The sequence below is a fragment of the Eleginops maclovinus genome, chromosome 6 (genome assembly GCF_036324505.1).
Source record: "Eleginops maclovinus isolate JMC-PN-2008 ecotype Puerto Natales chromosome 6, JC_Emac_rtc_rv5, whole genome shotgun sequence".
NCBI classification, from domain to species: Eukaryota; Metazoa; Chordata; class Actinopteri; order Perciformes; family Eleginopidae; genus Eleginops; species Eleginops maclovinus.
In genome coordinates this window covers 25,696,192-25,712,287 of record NC_086354.1, presented here as the reverse complement: position 1 = coordinate 25,712,287, position 16,096 = coordinate 25,696,192, and the positions used below count along the sequence as shown (strand labels likewise).

The 16,096-nt window shown below is 45.3% G+C and overlaps 3 protein-coding genes across 5 annotated transcripts in view; 1 reads left to right on the top strand and 2 right to left on the bottom strand.

Annotated features, from left to right (window-relative positions):
- Nucleotides 1–538: 538 nt before the first annotated feature.
- Nucleotides 539–1,797, bottom strand: sft2d3 (SFT2 domain containing 3). 2 transcript variants are annotated; one of them, XM_063885947.1, is made up of 2 exons: nucleotides 906–1,797; nucleotides 539–842 (listed from the first exon to the last, which is right to left on the bottom strand). In XM_063885947.1, exons 1-2 carry the CDS (start codon nucleotides 1,410–1,412, stop codon nucleotides 738–740), a joined length of 612 nt encoding a protein of 203 aa, XP_063742017.1. In that variant the 5' UTR covers nucleotides 1,413–1,797; the 3' UTR covers nucleotides 539–737. The 2 variants fall into 2 exon arrangements, with proteins under 2 accessions (XP_063742017.1, XP_063742016.1); XM_063885946.1 differs by having other exon boundaries at nucleotides 539–1,532.
- Nucleotides 684–5,438, top strand: si:ch1073-184j22.2 (dual specificity protein phosphatase 18). Of its 2 annotated transcripts, XM_063885949.1 has the most exons (4): nucleotides 684–1,532; nucleotides 1,634–1,809; nucleotides 4,204–4,545; nucleotides 4,697–5,438. In XM_063885949.1, the coding sequence occupies exons 3-4, from the start codon at nucleotides 4,204–4,206 to the stop codon at nucleotides 4,952–4,954; spliced, it is 600 nt and encodes a 199-aa protein (XP_063742019.1). In that variant the 5' UTR covers nucleotides 684–1,532; nucleotides 1,634–1,809; the 3' UTR covers nucleotides 4,955–5,438. The 2 variants fall into 2 exon arrangements, with proteins under 2 accessions (XP_063742019.1, XP_063742018.1); XM_063885948.1 differs by lacking the exons at nucleotides 684–1,532; nucleotides 1,634–1,809 and adding an exon at nucleotides 2,453–2,547.
- A 6,188-nt stretch (nucleotides 5,439–11,626) lies between these two features.
- pex5lb (peroxisomal biogenesis factor 5-like b) overlaps nucleotides 11,627–16,096 on the bottom strand; it is a 20,466-nt gene continuing 15,996 nt past the window's right edge. Inside the window, 6 exon segments of the mRNA XM_063886416.1 lie at nucleotides 11,627–14,952; nucleotides 15,042–15,199; nucleotides 15,317–15,476; nucleotides 15,649–15,710; nucleotides 15,712–15,829; nucleotides 16,028–16,096. The exon segment at nucleotides 16,028–16,096 is cut by the window's right edge and continues 2 nt beyond it. Of these exon segments, the coding sequence (XP_063742486.1) occupies nucleotides 14,760–14,952; nucleotides 15,042–15,199; nucleotides 15,317–15,476; nucleotides 15,649–15,710; nucleotides 15,712–15,829; nucleotides 16,028–16,096 (760 nt within the window). The 3' untranslated portion in view covers nucleotides 11,627–14,759.

Genomic DNA, 16,096 nt, shown 5'->3' with positions numbered 1-16,096 from the left:
CTCCGGTGTCCCTGCATGGGGGGGAGGGGGTTTGATCCAGAGCATCAGATAAGAAGTGAAACTAACACCAGAGCTGCGTCTTTGATTAGCTTTATTCTAAATCAGTCTGAAGAATATGCTCCCAGAGTCCTGAGTCCCAGAGTCCTGAGTCCCTGAATCCCAGGGTCTCACTTCGATATGAAACCGAGGAGCAGCAGACCTGCGGTTCAGAGACGTTTCCGACTTCCAGTTGGAATCATCTTTATATTATAATTGTATTTTATCGTTGCTTCAAAGTTCCAGAACAATCTTAAACAGATTTTCAACAGAAACAAAACCATTCCTTCCAGTTTAGACAAAGTTCACTTCAACAAAAACACAAGTTAACTATGGCCAAAAAATAAGGTTAAGGCACAACTAGTAATAAAAACTATTACATTTGAATGTGTGAGAAGTGGTTAGGTTTAGAGTTTGAAGGGTTTAACCTTTTACATGAATCTCATTGTAGTTGGCATTCAAATGACTTCTATCACTAAATCCAATTAATTGCAGACAAAGATTGAACAAACATATTTAATAATGATTTGGTGTTGCACAATGTTTAGAAACGACGCTCCTCCCAGAAAGCAGGTGTAAAGCTCCTGCAGGGGTTCAGCACACCTTTTTGATGACGTCAGAGTTTACTCCTGCATCAGGTCGTGAGGGTTCATCAGGAATCAGGTTTCTCACAAACAGTCTTTGGTCCTCAGTTTTTCCGGTCAGATTGGAAGGGTTTTCCCGCTCACGGTCCTTTTGATTGCTGCCGCTGCAGCGCCGCTCATGAAACGCATCCCAGCGCTGCCGCCCGGCAGGAGCGACACCACGCTCACCGCGATAACGGCGACCTGCAGCGCGGCACCCAGCGCGGTGAGCGCGGTGCTGTGGAGGCTCAGTGCCGCGTACAGAGTGCCGCCCAGCGAGCACAGGTAGGCGGCGAACGCTGGGGAGGAGCGCAGACTTGCGAACAACCTGCTGGGGCCGCGCAGCACCGCCGCTGCCGCGATGGCGAACAGCGACCCGAGCGACCAGAGTAAAGCGAACTTCCGGGCGTAAAGCAGCAGCAGCGGCGCGTAGAGCGCGGAGAGCGCAAAGCAGAGCGCGGAGAGCGCGGCAAACAGCGCGGCGCCGACCAGCCTCTGGCCACGCGTCAGACCCGGCAGACAGGCGTCCGGCTCCGGGGACCAGGGCCAGGAAAACCCGCTGCTGGAGCTTGAGTTGGAGCTTAGGCCCGACGGACTGCTAGACCACGGGCTGGACCACCGGCCGAACCAGCTCCCTGAGACCGGCTCCGGGTCCTCCGGCAGCTCCACCGCGGTGCTGCTCCGCGCTCCGCCGCCTTTAGACTCCTTACTTTGGGACAGATACTCCTGCAGCTGCCGGTTCAGGTCCGCCATGACGGAGGAGCTAACAGGCTAACGGCTAACAGGAAGACGTTCTTCTTCTTTCAGTTTAATGCGTGTGGTATCCACCCTAAAGGAGCATAACCGCCACCTGTCTGACATCACGTATCAGCAGTGAGTGCAGACCCACTTCCAGTATCATACGATTGCTAGTACAAACAGTTATAAGGCCTAACCCTAGATCTATAAAGTGCTTTATGTATTTCTCTCCCCAGAATGTAATCTCCAAGGTAAATGGAGAAGGGTGTGTTTGCAGAGTCCCTGCGGTCCTGATGGGGAGCTCATCCATCATGAGGAGCCAGGATTCAAACAGACGGGTTTTTGAGTGGTACCTGGGCCAAAACCAGATACCAAATCACATTCTAAATCCCTCACAATACAAGGAAAAAAAGTAAATACCCAAATAAATATCACCTCAGATGCTAAGGAAACCCCCTCCCCTTACTCTGACAGAAATGTAACCCTGTATAACCCTGACTCCCCCACTCATCTCAGTACTTTAACATCCTGGATACTCCCTAAAACGACTCTCTGTTTCATACTCTTTACACCTCAGCCCCCCCCCTGTTCTTCTGGGGTCTCTGTCAGCCCCCCCCTGTTCTTCTGGGGTCTCTGTCAGTCCCCCCCCCCCCCTGTTCTTCTGAAGTCTCTGTCAGCCCCCCCCTGTTCTTCTGGGGTCTCTGTCAGCCCCCCCCCCTGTTCTTCTGGGGTCTCTGTCAGCCCCCCTGTTCTTCTAGGATCTCTGTCAGCCCCCCCTGTTCTTCTGGGGTCTCTGTCAGCCCCCCTGTTCTTCTGGGGTCTCTGTCAGCCCCCCCTGTTCCTCTGAGGTCTCTGTCAGCCCCCCTTCCTCTGGGGGTGAGAATTTGTTTATTCTGGGGGAAGTCACATGACTTCAGCTGTTGGACTAAAATTAACCCTTCAGACACACACACACACACACACACACACACACACACACACACACACACACACACACACACACACACACACACACACACACACAGACAGACAGACAGATGATACCCTAGAAGGTGGTGTGTGTGTGTGTGTGTGTGTGTGAGACTGCTCATTCAGAGCAGGGACCAGAGGAAGAACCAACCAAAACCAAAGTGAAGCGACACGGTAGCAGGTAACACACACACACACACACACACACACACACACACACACACACACACACACACACACACACACACACACACACACAGCTGAGCTCCCTCTCATTATGGATTCATCTGCAGATTAATTGATAGACTACTGGTTTGGTGTTTGCAGTGTGTCAGAGTGACGTGTTCAAATGTCCACTTTGGACTACCAGCTGTTAACAGAAGTCCCGAAGTGCAAGTCGAAACAACATTTCACAAAACACTACAGCATTTCAAAGGTTACAGAAAGGGTATTCCTTTAGGGCGAACCCTCATTGTCTGTGATTGGACAGAGCAAGCCGGAGAAACTCTGCTGTGATTGGTTGTTTGACAGCGCTAGGTCTTTCCTGTTTGGTGCTACTCAGCTGTGTCTGCACACATTTTAAACTGAGTTGGAAAAAATAGAAGACATGAAAATCTTAATGGAATATTTAAACAAAGGTTATACATATGAAGTAATCCTCGACATTCTGTTAACCCGAAACGACATCAACATGTCCCTTAGAACGGCCGTGGCCCGGTAACGTGGCCCGGTACCGTGGCCCGGTAACGTGGCCCGGTACCGCAGCCCGGCAACAGTCCAAGCAACATTTGGTACCGGGCCGCCCAGAAAGATTGGATAAAAACACATTTAAGTGATTATCTGAAAGATGTTTCCTCTCCTGCTGATGTTCAGGTGTGTATCAGTATGTAGTGTCTCTACTTTAAAGAGTCCTCTCCTGCTGATGTTCAGGTGTATATCAGTATGTAGAGTCTCTACTTTAAAGAGTCCTCTCCTGCTGATGTTCAGGTGTATATCAGTATGTAGAGTCTCTACTTTAAAGAGTCCTCTCCTGCTGATGTTCAGGTGTGTATCAGTATGTAGAGTCTCTACTTTAAAGAGTCCTCTCCTGCTGATGTTCAGGTGTGTATCAGTATGTAGAGTCTCTACTTTAAAGAGTCCTCTCCTGCTGATGTTCAGGTGTATATCAGTATGTAGTGTCTCTACTTTAAAGAGTCCTCTCCTGCTGATGTTCAGGTGTGTATCAGTATGTAGAGTCTCTACTTTAAAGAGTCCTCTCCTGCTGATGTTCAGGTGTGTATCAGTATGTAGAGTCTCTACTTTAAAGAGTCCTCTCCTGCTGATGTTCAGGTGTATATCAGTATGTAGTGTCTCTACTTTAAAGAGTCCTCTCCTGCTGATGTTCAGGTGTATATCAGTATGTAGAGTCTCTACTTTAAAGAGTCCTCTCCTGCTGATGTTCAGGTGTATATCAGTATGCAGAGTCTCTACTTTAAAGAGTCCTCTCCTGCTGATGTTCAGGTGTATATCAGTATGTAGTCTCTACTTTAAAGAGTCCTCTCCTGCTGATGTTCAGGTGTATATCAGTATGTAGTGTCTCTACTTTAAAGAGTCCTCTCCTGCTGATGTTCAGGTGTGTATCAGTATGTAGTGTCTCTACTTTAAAGAGTCCTCTCCTGCTGATGTTCAGGTGTATATCAGTATGCAGAGTCTCTACTTTAAAGAGTCCTCTCCTGCTGATGTTCAGGTGTGTATCAGTATGTAGTGTCTCTACTTTAAAGAGTCCTCTCCTGCTGATGTTCAGGTGTATATCAGTATGTAGCGTCTCTACTTTAAAGAGTCCCCCCCTGTGTTTCAGATGGCGGTGTCTCAGATCACACCCACACTCTTCCTGGGGGGGGCGGAGGCGGCCCTGAACACATCGCTGCTGTCGCAGAAAGGCATCACACTGATCGTAAATGCCACGCTGAGCCACGCTGGCCCCGCCCTCAAGGGGGTGGAGTTTGTTCGAGTCCCGGTGCCAGACCTGCCCGGTGCCCGCCTCGGGGATCACTTCGACCGCGTGGCGGAGCGCATCCACGGCAACCGTGGGGGGAGCACGCTGGTGCACTGCGTGGTGGGGATGAGCCGGTCGCCGGCGCTGGTGATGGCCTACCTGATGCGTTACCGCGCTGTGACGCTGCGGCAGGCGCACCACTGGGTGGGTGGGGGCTGTAACATGAGATGTGCTTTGTGGATCGCAAACTGCCACAAGGCATTGCACATCATTTGAAAAATCAAAACAACTCCTGGGGGGGTGTGGGTGTGGAAGAGGGGCTGGAGTGTTTATGCTTTTGAGGTGTCGCCCACAGGTGCAGGATCAGCGGCCCTGTGTCCGGCTCAACGCCGGCTTCTGGGAGCAGCTTCTGCAGTACGAGCGCCGGCTGTACGGGAAGAACACCGTCAGGGTGGCGCCGGAAACTCCGCCGCTCACCCCGAGGTCGTCGAGGTCGGTGCCGCAGACAAACCACCTTGCGCTCGTCCCCCGGTCGCTCCTGATGACCCGGACACCCCCCTTAACACCGACAAACAGGAGGAGAAGAGGAGCCAAACCTAGCAGCAGAGTCTGAAAATCTAAACCAGAGGCCGGTCCACGGACGGGAAGACAACCTCCAGCTGTTTCAGTCTGTCATGTTCCTGCAGCGTCTCTGACCTGCTCTCTTTATATTAAAGTGAAGACATTAAACACATCACCCTCTGACCCTCTGGGACATACATTTCAAATATGTCGTGACTTTTTTCCACCAAAACATGAGTCGATAATCGATGGTTGTAGACCTAGTATAAAACTACATTACCCACAATGCACGACTGACTCGGTGGGGACCTGCAACCAGAGGTATTGTTTGGATAAATTGGAAAACCCACTGATGAGGGCCTCTTTAATGCGTGGGGTAAAGTCAGATGCTGGAGAGACAGGTCGAGAATAAGACCCTCCTCATCAAAGACTTCCTGGTTCTTCTCAGATCTGAAGGCCCGATCCGATGTCCTCTGAAGGAAAACGCTGACCAGAAGAAACCCAGTGAAAAGCAAAGAGCTTCAGCCTTTATTTTATTGAACTGAGAAGATAATGACATCTCATGTCATTATCTTCTCAGTTCAGGTGCTGCGACATGATTATAACATGACACAGCAGATTATAACATGACGCAGCAGATTATAACATGACGCAGCAGATTATAACATGATGCAGCAGATTATAACATGATGCAGCAGATTATAACATGATGCAGCAGATTATAACATGATGCAGTAGATTATAACATGATGCAGCAGATTATAACATGATGCAGTAGATTAGATGATGCAGCAGATTATAACACGATGCAGTAGATTATAACATGATGCAGCAGATTATAACATGATGCAGCAGATTATAACATGATGCAGTAGATTATAACATGATGCAGCAGATTATAACATGATGCAGTAGATTATAACATGATGCAGCAGATTATAACATGATGCAGTAGATTATAACATGATGCAGCAGATTATAACATGATGCAGCAGATTATAACATGATGCAGCAGATTATAACATGATGCAGTAGATTATAACATGATGCAGCAGATTATAACACGATGCAGTAGATTATAACATGATGCAGCAGATTATAACACGACGCAGCAGATTATAACACGACGCAGCAGATTATAACACGACGCAGCAGATTATAACATGATGCAGCAGATTAGATGATGCAGCAGATTATAACACGATGCAGTAGATTATAACATGATGCAGCAGATTAGATGATGCAGCAGATTATTACACGATGCAGCAGATTATAACATGATGCAGCAGATTAGATGATGCAGCAGATTATTACACGATGCAGCAGATTATAACATGATGCAGCAGATTAGATGATGCAGCAGATTAGATGATGCAGCAGATTATAACACGATGCAGTAGATTATAACACGACGCAGCAGATTATAACATGATGCAGCAGATTATAACATGATGCAGCAGATTAGATGATGCAGCAGATTATTACACGATGCAGCAGATTATAACATGATGCAGCAGATTACAACATGACGCAGCAGATTATAACATGATGCAGCAGATTATAACATGATGCAGCAGATTACAACATGACGCAGCAGATTATAACATGATGCAGCAGATTATAACATGATGCAGCAGATTAGATGATGCAGCAGATTATAACATGACGCAGCAGATTAGATGATGCAACAGATTATAACATGATGCAGCAGATTAGATGATGCAGCAGATTATAACACGATGCAGCAGATTATAACATGATGCAGCAGATAAAATGATGCAGCAGATTATAACATGACGCAGCAGATTAGATGATGCAACAGATTATAACATGATGCAGCAGATTATAACATGATGCAGCAGATTAGATGATGCAGCAGATTATAACATGACGCAGCAGATTAGATGATGCAACAGATTATAACATGATGCAGCAGATTAGATGATGCAGCAGATTATAACATGACGCAGCAGATTATAACATGACGCAGCAGATTAGATGATGCAACAGATTATAACATGATGCAGCAGATTATAACATGATGCAGCAGATTAGATGATGCAGCAGATTATAACATGATTAGGGTTGGGTATCGGTTTGGTTTTATCCGATACCGGTGCCTACTCTGTGTTTTTCAAACGGTTCCGGTGCCGAAACGGTACTTAAAAAAACGAAAACGCACACACGTTGTCAAAAAACAATACCCTTTTATTCCCAGGGCCAAATTGAACACAGTATTAACTTAAACCTTTAAACAATATAAATACAAGTAACATATAGTAATAAATACACCAATATAGAGAGGCTGGGACTCTCTTCCATTAGTCCGACACTGGCTGCTGCCGTTGAAGTGCTTGGCCTTTCGTCACGTAATTGATCAAACACGGTGCGTTGATCGGCTTTTAAATAAACTCCATGCACCGTCAGATGTTTCATTCAATGAGAAGTGATACCTCCCTTGCATGCTATTGCTTTAAGACATGTGTTGCATGTCACAGAATCTGCATCCTTAGATGTGAAATGAAGCCAAACCTTGGAGCGTTTTACTTTCGGCCTCTTTATTGATCCTCTCACTCAGTTCTGATCAACAAGTGTGCTGAGTAGCGGCACTGACGTCAGGTTCAACAACCTCAAGTTGACGCCGGAACACCAGGGGGCAGTATAAAAAAAAAAGAAGTCTGGCACTGAAATGTTCGTTGTTATTCGTTCTCGTTACTACCGTTTATGTCGGAACCGGTGCCCTATTGGCACCGCATTTCGGTGCCCAACCCTAAACATGACGCAGCAGATTATAACATGAAGCAGCAGATTATAACATGACAGAGCAGATTATAACACGACACAGCAGATGCAGATCATAACATGACGCAGCAGATTATAACACAACACAGCAGATGCTGATTATAGCATGACACAGCAGATCATAACATGACGCAGCAGATTATAGCATGACGCAGCAGATTATAGCATGATGCAGCAAATTACATGCAGCAGATTACAACATGACACAGCAGATTACAACATGACGCAGCAGATTACAACATGACGCAGCAGATTACAACATGACGCAGCAGATTACAACATGACGCAGCAGATTACAACATGACGCAGCAGATTACAACATGACGCAGCAGATTACTGTTAGTTTTAAAGTCTTTGAGCTGATCATTTCTGTTTCTTGTGTGTTGATCAATATAATATCAAATATCTATAATACTATTTATTATAAGAGATCAAATAAAACATATAAAGCATATACTAATAATAAATAATGTAAAACGGAATGTGTGTTACCTGAGCTCAGCAGCAGGAGGAGGTGCTCCATGATGTCCTCCCTCTGTGTACTTATATTCATATATCTGTGTACCTATAAGTAGAAGTTCATGAGAGACAGGAAGTCAGGCTCACGCCCAAAAGATGGCGTACGCCAATTTCAGGGTTCGAGTTATGATCTCATCTCTGTGGGGGCTAAAATAAAAAAATGGATGCGCATTTAGTGATGGCTATGTTCGGTTACGTTAACACTTGTGCGCGTACACACACACACACACACACACACACACACACACACACACACACACACACACACACACACACACACACACACACACACACACACATACACATTATATACTTAAACTGATCTTTTTATTTTTGTTTGAAAGTATAGTTTGTGGCCACAGCCCAGGCTACAAACCTGTACAGGTGCAATTAGGCCTACAACACACAAAGAGAAATCATGAGTGATAACGGTAGCCTAATTAAGGCAGTGAACATCAGGGGGACTTATTTAAGCAGTTGGCCTCAGCTTGTATTTAAAAAGAGGGATAATACATTATAACTATTGTACAAAGTGAAAGCCGTCTTACCATAACGCAGACAAAATAGACCCAACTAGTTTGTTTACAGCAGGCTGTGGTCGTGGTCCAGGAACCCACGATGCTGACGTCCGGTGTCCTTTCTTTATCCATGACCTTACGAACGGTATAGGGTCAAATTTCTCCATAGGTGGTCCATTTAAATCCAAGAACCACAATGCATTGAGGCTCGGGACATGTAGTCTGTTTCTATTCTGATCAACGGAAGCTCAGAGGGGATAGAGCCTTTTCCGCTGCCGGTCCTAAACTGTGGAATGACCTCCCATTGCACATTAGACAAGCCCCTTCACTGCCCCTTTTACAACTCCTCTTAAAACCCATCTCTATTCCTTGGCTTTTAACCCAGCATGAGACCCTGTTCCTGTGTCTGTTTCATTGGTCCTGTTGTTTTCATATTGTTATTGTTGTTTTCATATTGTTATTGTTTATTGTTGTTTTCATATTGTTATTGTTGTTTTCATATTGTGTTTGTTGTTTTCATATTGTTATTGTTATTGTTGTTTTCATATTGTTATTGTTGTTTTCATATTGTGTTTGTTGTTTTCATATTGTTATTGTTTGTTGTTGTTTTCATATTGTGTTTGTTGTTTTCATATTGTGATTGTTTGTTGTTGTTTTCATATTGTTATTGTTTGTTGTTGTTTTCATATTGTGATTGTTTGTTGTTGTTTTCATATTGTGTTTGTTGTTTTCATATTGTGATTGTTTGTTGTTGTTTTCATATTGTTATTGTTTGTTGTTGTTTTCATATTGTGATTGTTTGTTGTTGTTTTCATATTGTGTTTGTTTGTTGTTGTTTTCATATTGTGTTTGTTTGTTGTTGTTTTCATATTGTGTTTGTTTGTTGTTGTTTTCATATTGTGTTTGTTTGTTGTTGTTTTCATATTGTGTTTGTTTATTGTTGTTTTCATATTGTTATTGTTTATTGTTGTTTTCATATTGTTATTGTTTATTGTTGTTTTCATATTGTTATTGTTTATTGTTGTTTTGATATTGTTATTGTTTGTTGTTGTTTTGTGCTACCTGTTTTCCTCCAGCACGTTGTTTCCGCTGCGGCTGTTTTTGAAGGCTTTGTAAATGAAGCGCATCATCAGTGTGGCAGAGGTCCGGGGGGGGGTGCTGCTTGCAGTAATGAGTCTCTTGACTGTTTCTCCCTGATGCCGCTGCAATTCCCAGCCTCTGAACTCACTGACCGCTTCAGTGGCCGACTCTCCGAGGAGTTTCGCAAACTTCCCCACCTCACGATCTCCAAAGAGAACTAGGTCAGGTCTCTCTTTGGGCCAGAAGTGCTGATCCATAGGCTTCAACATGATCACTGGCTCGCTGTCTGGAAGACGTTTAGTGAGACTGTGAACGATTGAACTGGCTGTCACGTTTAACGCAGAGGAATCTAATTCCACAAGTTTTGTTGGAAGGATGTCTTTCTTTTTAAGGTCTGCTATTTCCATAGCTCGGTTGTGAGCAACACTGTCAGGGTGGATGTAACGTTTTTTACACAACTGCTTTTGAACAGGACTACTCACCGTCCCATTGATCCAGGCGTCCGAAACAAATGCACACCTGTCTTTTTCTCTGTAAGCAGCAGTGTCTACCTTACAGGCAGTCCATCCAAGGCCACCCTTGCCTGTAAACAGCCAGGGATTTTCTTTCCTTCCACCTTCGCCACTGATTGAGTCCCTAGTTCTCTGGCAGTCCCCCCGTTGTATCAGTCCCGATCCCAGCCTCTTCATCCTCCTTCTCAGATTCTATGTCCTCATCATCGGTCAGTGTCCCAGCAGTGGCTGTGTCGCCATCACTGGATGTAGTAGCGCTACTTAAAGAGCTAGCATCCGCTACATTCACAGTAGAGCTAGCAGGTGTCTGTGCTGTCTACCGTTATCTGTTTTGCGTTTGGGTAGAAAAACCAAAACTTGTCAAGTCTGAGCATGACGTCGATATAAGCGGCCTCTTTTTCGGTGGCATGGTAGCCAGTCGTCTTCAAGTTAAATACTGGATCTTTATTTTGAAAATGAAGGAATGAAAATCTTCTTCGGATCAACGGCCGTGACGTGAGCTCTCAAATTGATAGTTTGCACTCATGTGGCGTGTGGTGTAGTGCAGCCATGCTGCATTCACGGTGGTTTACGAGCCCACAAGTTTGTTTAGGCTCCTCTGATTACTTCTCATGTCAAAGTGTTTGTCTTTATCATCAACGTCACTCTGTATGTGAAAGGGAAACAGCTTTATTTGAAATTAAAATATTATACTGCTGTATTTTCAGAGACCCCCACAGATATTTGAGTTAACTGCTTTCATGGGAGCTCAGCCCCCACTGGCTCCCACCTAACTCGAACCCTGGATATGTTATTGAACCCCCCCTCGAAGAGGTTCTCAATATGTATTGAAAGGTGTCCTCAGAAATGATGCGTCAACAGAAAGACAGAGCTACGTTTAACCTGACCCCGTCTTGGTCACGATGCATGGTTTGACTACACACAGTCCTGATGTTGGAAACGTGTTTGAGCTGTTCAGCATTTTAGACCTTTGTTTATTTCCTCTAACTGGTTGGTAGAGTTGCTGCTGGGGGGTGAGACCCACAGTGGAGGCGCTGCACAGCTGATGGGCAGCGGAACACAAACCACCAGATAAACAGAAAGCTCTTTGTAAAGTCCAGCTGTTTGAACATGTGCACACAGCTGGACTGTTGTTGGTGTAATATCATTTCTAAAAAGGAAAGAAGAGTCCTCACATCTGAGAGCCAGACGCTCAGGTGTGACCCCTTCAGGTTGTGCAGTTTCATTTCTAAAATATGACTTTTCATCAGATCATTTCTGTACAATCAGACACACAAACACAGACTGCAGGGGAAGGATTCACACTATCATTTATATTATTACATGATTTATATTTATGAGAGTCAGAGAAGCTTCAGGACACATCCAGGTTTGTGTGAGCAAGAACACCTCAGAAATCATATTAAAAGGAACATTTGTGGAGGGAACAGTGAGAGAACCCAGGCTAACCCATTAGAAACACTCCCTGCAAACAGCTCTATTCCTCTAGGATCTCAGAGCGGATTCTAGAATTCTTTATGTGGATTAACAACTTTAACTGAGTGACTTCTGAGTTGTTCCCTGAATATTGCCCTGGCTGTGTGATCACATGTTGCAGAAAGGTGTATTTGTTAGCAGTGGGAGAACAAAGGTCAATCATTCAGTAAAGGAACTTCAAACCTGAAACAAGCTGAGAGAATATCCATTACCCTGACTGACAGCAAAACAGGAAGGAAGCACCCGAGAAAAGAACTTCAAAATAAAAGTAAAACGCAATAAAACTGTTTTTAACATTTAAACCTCAGTCTCTACTTTAAAGAGTCCTCTCCTGCTGATGTTCAGGTGTATATCAGTATGTAGAGTCTCTACTTTAAAGAGTCCTCTCCTGCTGATGTTCAGGTGTATATCAGTATGTAGAGTCTCTACTTTAAAGAGTCATCTCCTGCTGATGTTCAGGTGTATATCAGTATGTAGTGTCTCTACTTTAAAGAGTCCTCTCCTGCTGATGTTCAGGTGTATATCAGTATGTAGAGTCTCTACTTTAAAGAGTCCCCTCCTGCTGATGTTCAGGTGTATATCAGTATGTAGAGTCTCTACTTTAAAGAGTCCTCTCCTGCTGATGTTCAGGTGTATATCAGTATGTAGTGTCTCTACTTTAAAGAGTCCTCTCCTGCTGATGTTCAGGTGTATATCAGTATGTAGTGTCTCTACTTTAAAGAGTCCTCTCCTGCTGATGTTCAGGTGTATATCAGTATGTAGCGTCTCTACTTTAAAGAGTCCTCTCCTGCTGATGTTCAGGTGTATATCAGTATGTAGAGTCTCTACTTTAAAGAGTCCTCTCCTGCTGATGTTCAGGTGTATATCAGTATGTAGAGTCTCTACTTTAAAGAGTCCTCTCCTGCTGATGTTCAGGTGTATATCAGTATGTAGAGTCTCTACTTTAAAGAGTCCCCTCCTGCTGATGTTCAGGTGTATATCAGTATGTAGAGTCTCTACTTTAAAGAGTCCCCTCCTGCTGATGTTCAGGTGTATATGAATAGGGCCTCTTTAATGTCCTACACTTAGTGAGTGTGTGTGAGCAGCTATCAACGGTTAGGATATAGATCATCAGCATCTTCATTTACAAAATCAAAAACAGTCACATTTAATATGCAGAAAATCAAAATGTCTTCCATAAAAACAACAGAATAATAAATATAATAACAATAACATTAATAATATTACGTTCAAGCTCTTTTAAAAAGTGCGACACTTTAAGAGACACTAACTTCAAAGGGAGGATATTTTCGGTGTTGGGGACCAAACAGAAATTTGGTGTTTTGAGATATTTAAAGATGTTTGGCAGCAAAAATCTGACGAGACGGAAACACTGTGCAAATATTTCAAGAGTAAAAAAGATATTAAATTCTGTAATTTTTTGTAATTTAAGAGAAAAGATATCTTCGGTTTTTAACAATTAGTTTTGCATAGTTCAAACCTCATTTCGGAATAAAAGAAGGAAAATATAAGAGTGGATTTTTGTCGAGAAATTAAGAAAAAGTAAAAAAAAAAAAAGTTTACTTTCAAAATAAAAAATCATAGGAAGTTTTTCCATCTGTGATCTAGATCCTGACATAACGCAGAGATTAGTACCAGATGCAAGGGGCTCCAATAAGCACCTAAACAGGTTTTATTTTAAGGACATTTAAACTGAATCAAACTCAAATACAGAATAAATGCATCTGAACTACAGAACTGTTGAGTATTTGATTTTATATGTTTAACCTAAACTCATGCTCGCTCCGGCAGAGGTTTCACAATAAAAGCCTACCCTGAAAGAAAGACCTGTGTGTGCGTTCACATGAAGGTCACATGACCTATAACATGCACAGTTTAATGCCTGACCTTTCAAAATATTTTAAGGACGAGCGGAGGTCCTGCACAAGCTAGATACAAACAGGAAGCTAAATGGTTGTGCTGTTTTCAGAGAGCTGAGTCCAAACCCTGACATGAGTCAGCATTTCATCACTTCCTGTCCCCTGGTCTGGAGGTCAATGGCTTACTGAATGCGTTTCTGGTCGTTATCCGGAAATAAGGTCTGAGGTTTACAGAAGCTGAAGAGACTTTAACGCTTTGTTCCACCACATAAAATACGTCAGTGAATAAGAGTCTAAATTAGACGACTCAACGTTAGCCTCTTTTAGCTTAGCGGTGGTGACGTGAAGTCATGTGACCGTGCTGTAGTTCCTTTATAGCCCAACATTAGCCTCCTTTAGCTTAGCGGTGGTGACGTGAAGTCATGTGACCGTGCTGTAGTTCCTTTATAGCCCAACATTAGCCGCCTTTAGCTTAGCGGTGGTGACGTGAAGTCATGTGACCGTGCTGTAGTTCCTTTATAGCCCAACATTAGCCGCCTTTAGCTTAGCGGTGGTGACGTGAAGTCATGTGACCGTGCTGTAGTTCCTTTATAGCCCAACATTAGCCGCCTTTAGCTTAGCGGTGGTGAAGTGAAGTCATGTGACCGTGCTGTAGTTCCTTTATAGCCCAACATTAGCCTCCTTTAGCTTAGCGGTGGTGAAGTGAAGTCATGTGACCGTGCTGTAGTTCCTTTATAGCCCAACATTAGCCTCCTTTAGCTTAGCGGTGGTGACGTGAAGTCATGTGACCGTGCTGTAGTTCCTTTATAGCCCAACATTAGCCTCCTTTAGCTTAGCGGTGGTGACCTGAAGTCATGAGACCGTGCTGTAGTTCAGAAATCATAAAGAGGTGTTAATCTGTGGACATTATTCTGCTGAACTCAACTTTTGTTTTTACTCTGAGATTATCCCATTGGACAGGAGAATGCTGCACAGAAACACGTCTTCCCTGCAGTTCTGTACTGCGAAGGATTTCCGAACTGTTTTGTTTCAAGCGGTCAACATCCAACATGTCTATAAAGTCTCCATCCCTCAGCAGGACACCCTCCGCGTCAGACCACGTCGAAGGCCCTCATCAGCAGGTCCAGATCCCCCGCCTCCGCGGCCTGACTCAGCTCGGGGCGGTCCATCATGGAGACGGCGATCCGCAGGGCAGCCCAGATGTTGGCAGACATCTGCTGCTGACTGCAGCGCTGATCCGTCCTTTGTTGGTTCAGAGCCAACAGGAAGTTACTGACCGCCTCCCTGCAGGACCAGAAACACACCGTCACACACACTGCAGCAACACCGCCAGCTGTTGGCCCTGTATCTCCATGTGGAACACGGGTCCGTACCTGTGGGCCCCCAGGTTGATGCAGCTAATCCCCAGGTTGTATCTGGACCGGATGAAGCCGGGCTGCAGCTCCAGGGCCCGACTGTAGGCCTCCACCGCCTCCTCGCTGCGGTCTCCGTTCGCTAACGTGGCCCCCAGACGGTTCCAAAGCAGGTAGTCCTGAGGGGACAGGTCTTTCCTACTCAGTGCGTGAGTACGCTAAACCCTACTGACTACACGATTAACTGTGTGTGTGTGTGTGTGTGTGTGTGTGTGTGTGTGTGTGTGTGTGTGTACCTGAGGTCTGGAGCTCAGCGCTGCACTGAAAGCCTGCTCCGCTCTCTTGAAGTCGGAGCTCAAGTTGTAGAGTACTCCCAGGCCGGTCTGCAGGTCGGGGTCCACAGAGTCAGGGTTCATCAGAGCCGCATCCTGGAAGAGGAGCAGCACCTCCTGCAGACTGCACACACACACACACACACACACACACACACACACACACACACACACACACACACACACACACACACACACACACACACACACACACACACACACACACACACACACACAGGTTCAGGACTCTTTCCTGCAGTGCTCTGTACATGAGGGAGCCTCAGGTGTGTGCGTACCTGGCGGCAGGGGGGCCCCTGCGAGGCGTGCCCCCCTGCTGCAGCAGCTGCTTGTATCGGGGGGTGGTGAGTGATCCAGCGGTGCAGAGCGTCGCAGGCCCCCCCCTGCACACCGCTGTTAGTGAAGCTCACCGCCAGAGACATGAGCGCCGGCAGGTTGTTAGGACGCAGCTCCAGACACCTGGGGGGGGGGGGGGGAGTGTACAGGAGTAAAAAGTACAAATAAACATCTACGCGTCAACAACGTGTCCCTCTGTCTGTATCTCAGGGTCCGTTCACTATGTTGTGGAGTAAAGCATCTTAAAGAAGAAGCTGAACACAGGAAGCATCGATCTGCTCTGGGGCCCTGCAGTGTGAATACGACAACAGGAAGTCCGACCTCTGCAGAGACGCGATGGCGGCCTGCTCGTTCTCGTTCTCAGCCTGAGTCATTCCCAGAACCTGCCAG

Coding starts and splice junctions, on each gene's coding strand:
- sft2d3 (XM_063885946.1), bottom strand. CDS start 1,412: ATGGCGGACCTGAACCGGCAGCTGCAGGAGTATCTGTCCCAAAGTAAG.
- si:ch1073-184j22.2 (XM_063885949.1), top strand. CDS start 4,204: ATGGCGGTGTCTCAGATCACACCCACACTCTTCCTGGGGGGGGCGGAG. Junction 4,546..4,696: donor TGCGGCAGGCGCACCACTGG/GTGGGTGGGGGC, acceptor TGTCGCCCACAG/GTGCAGGATCAGCGGCCCTG.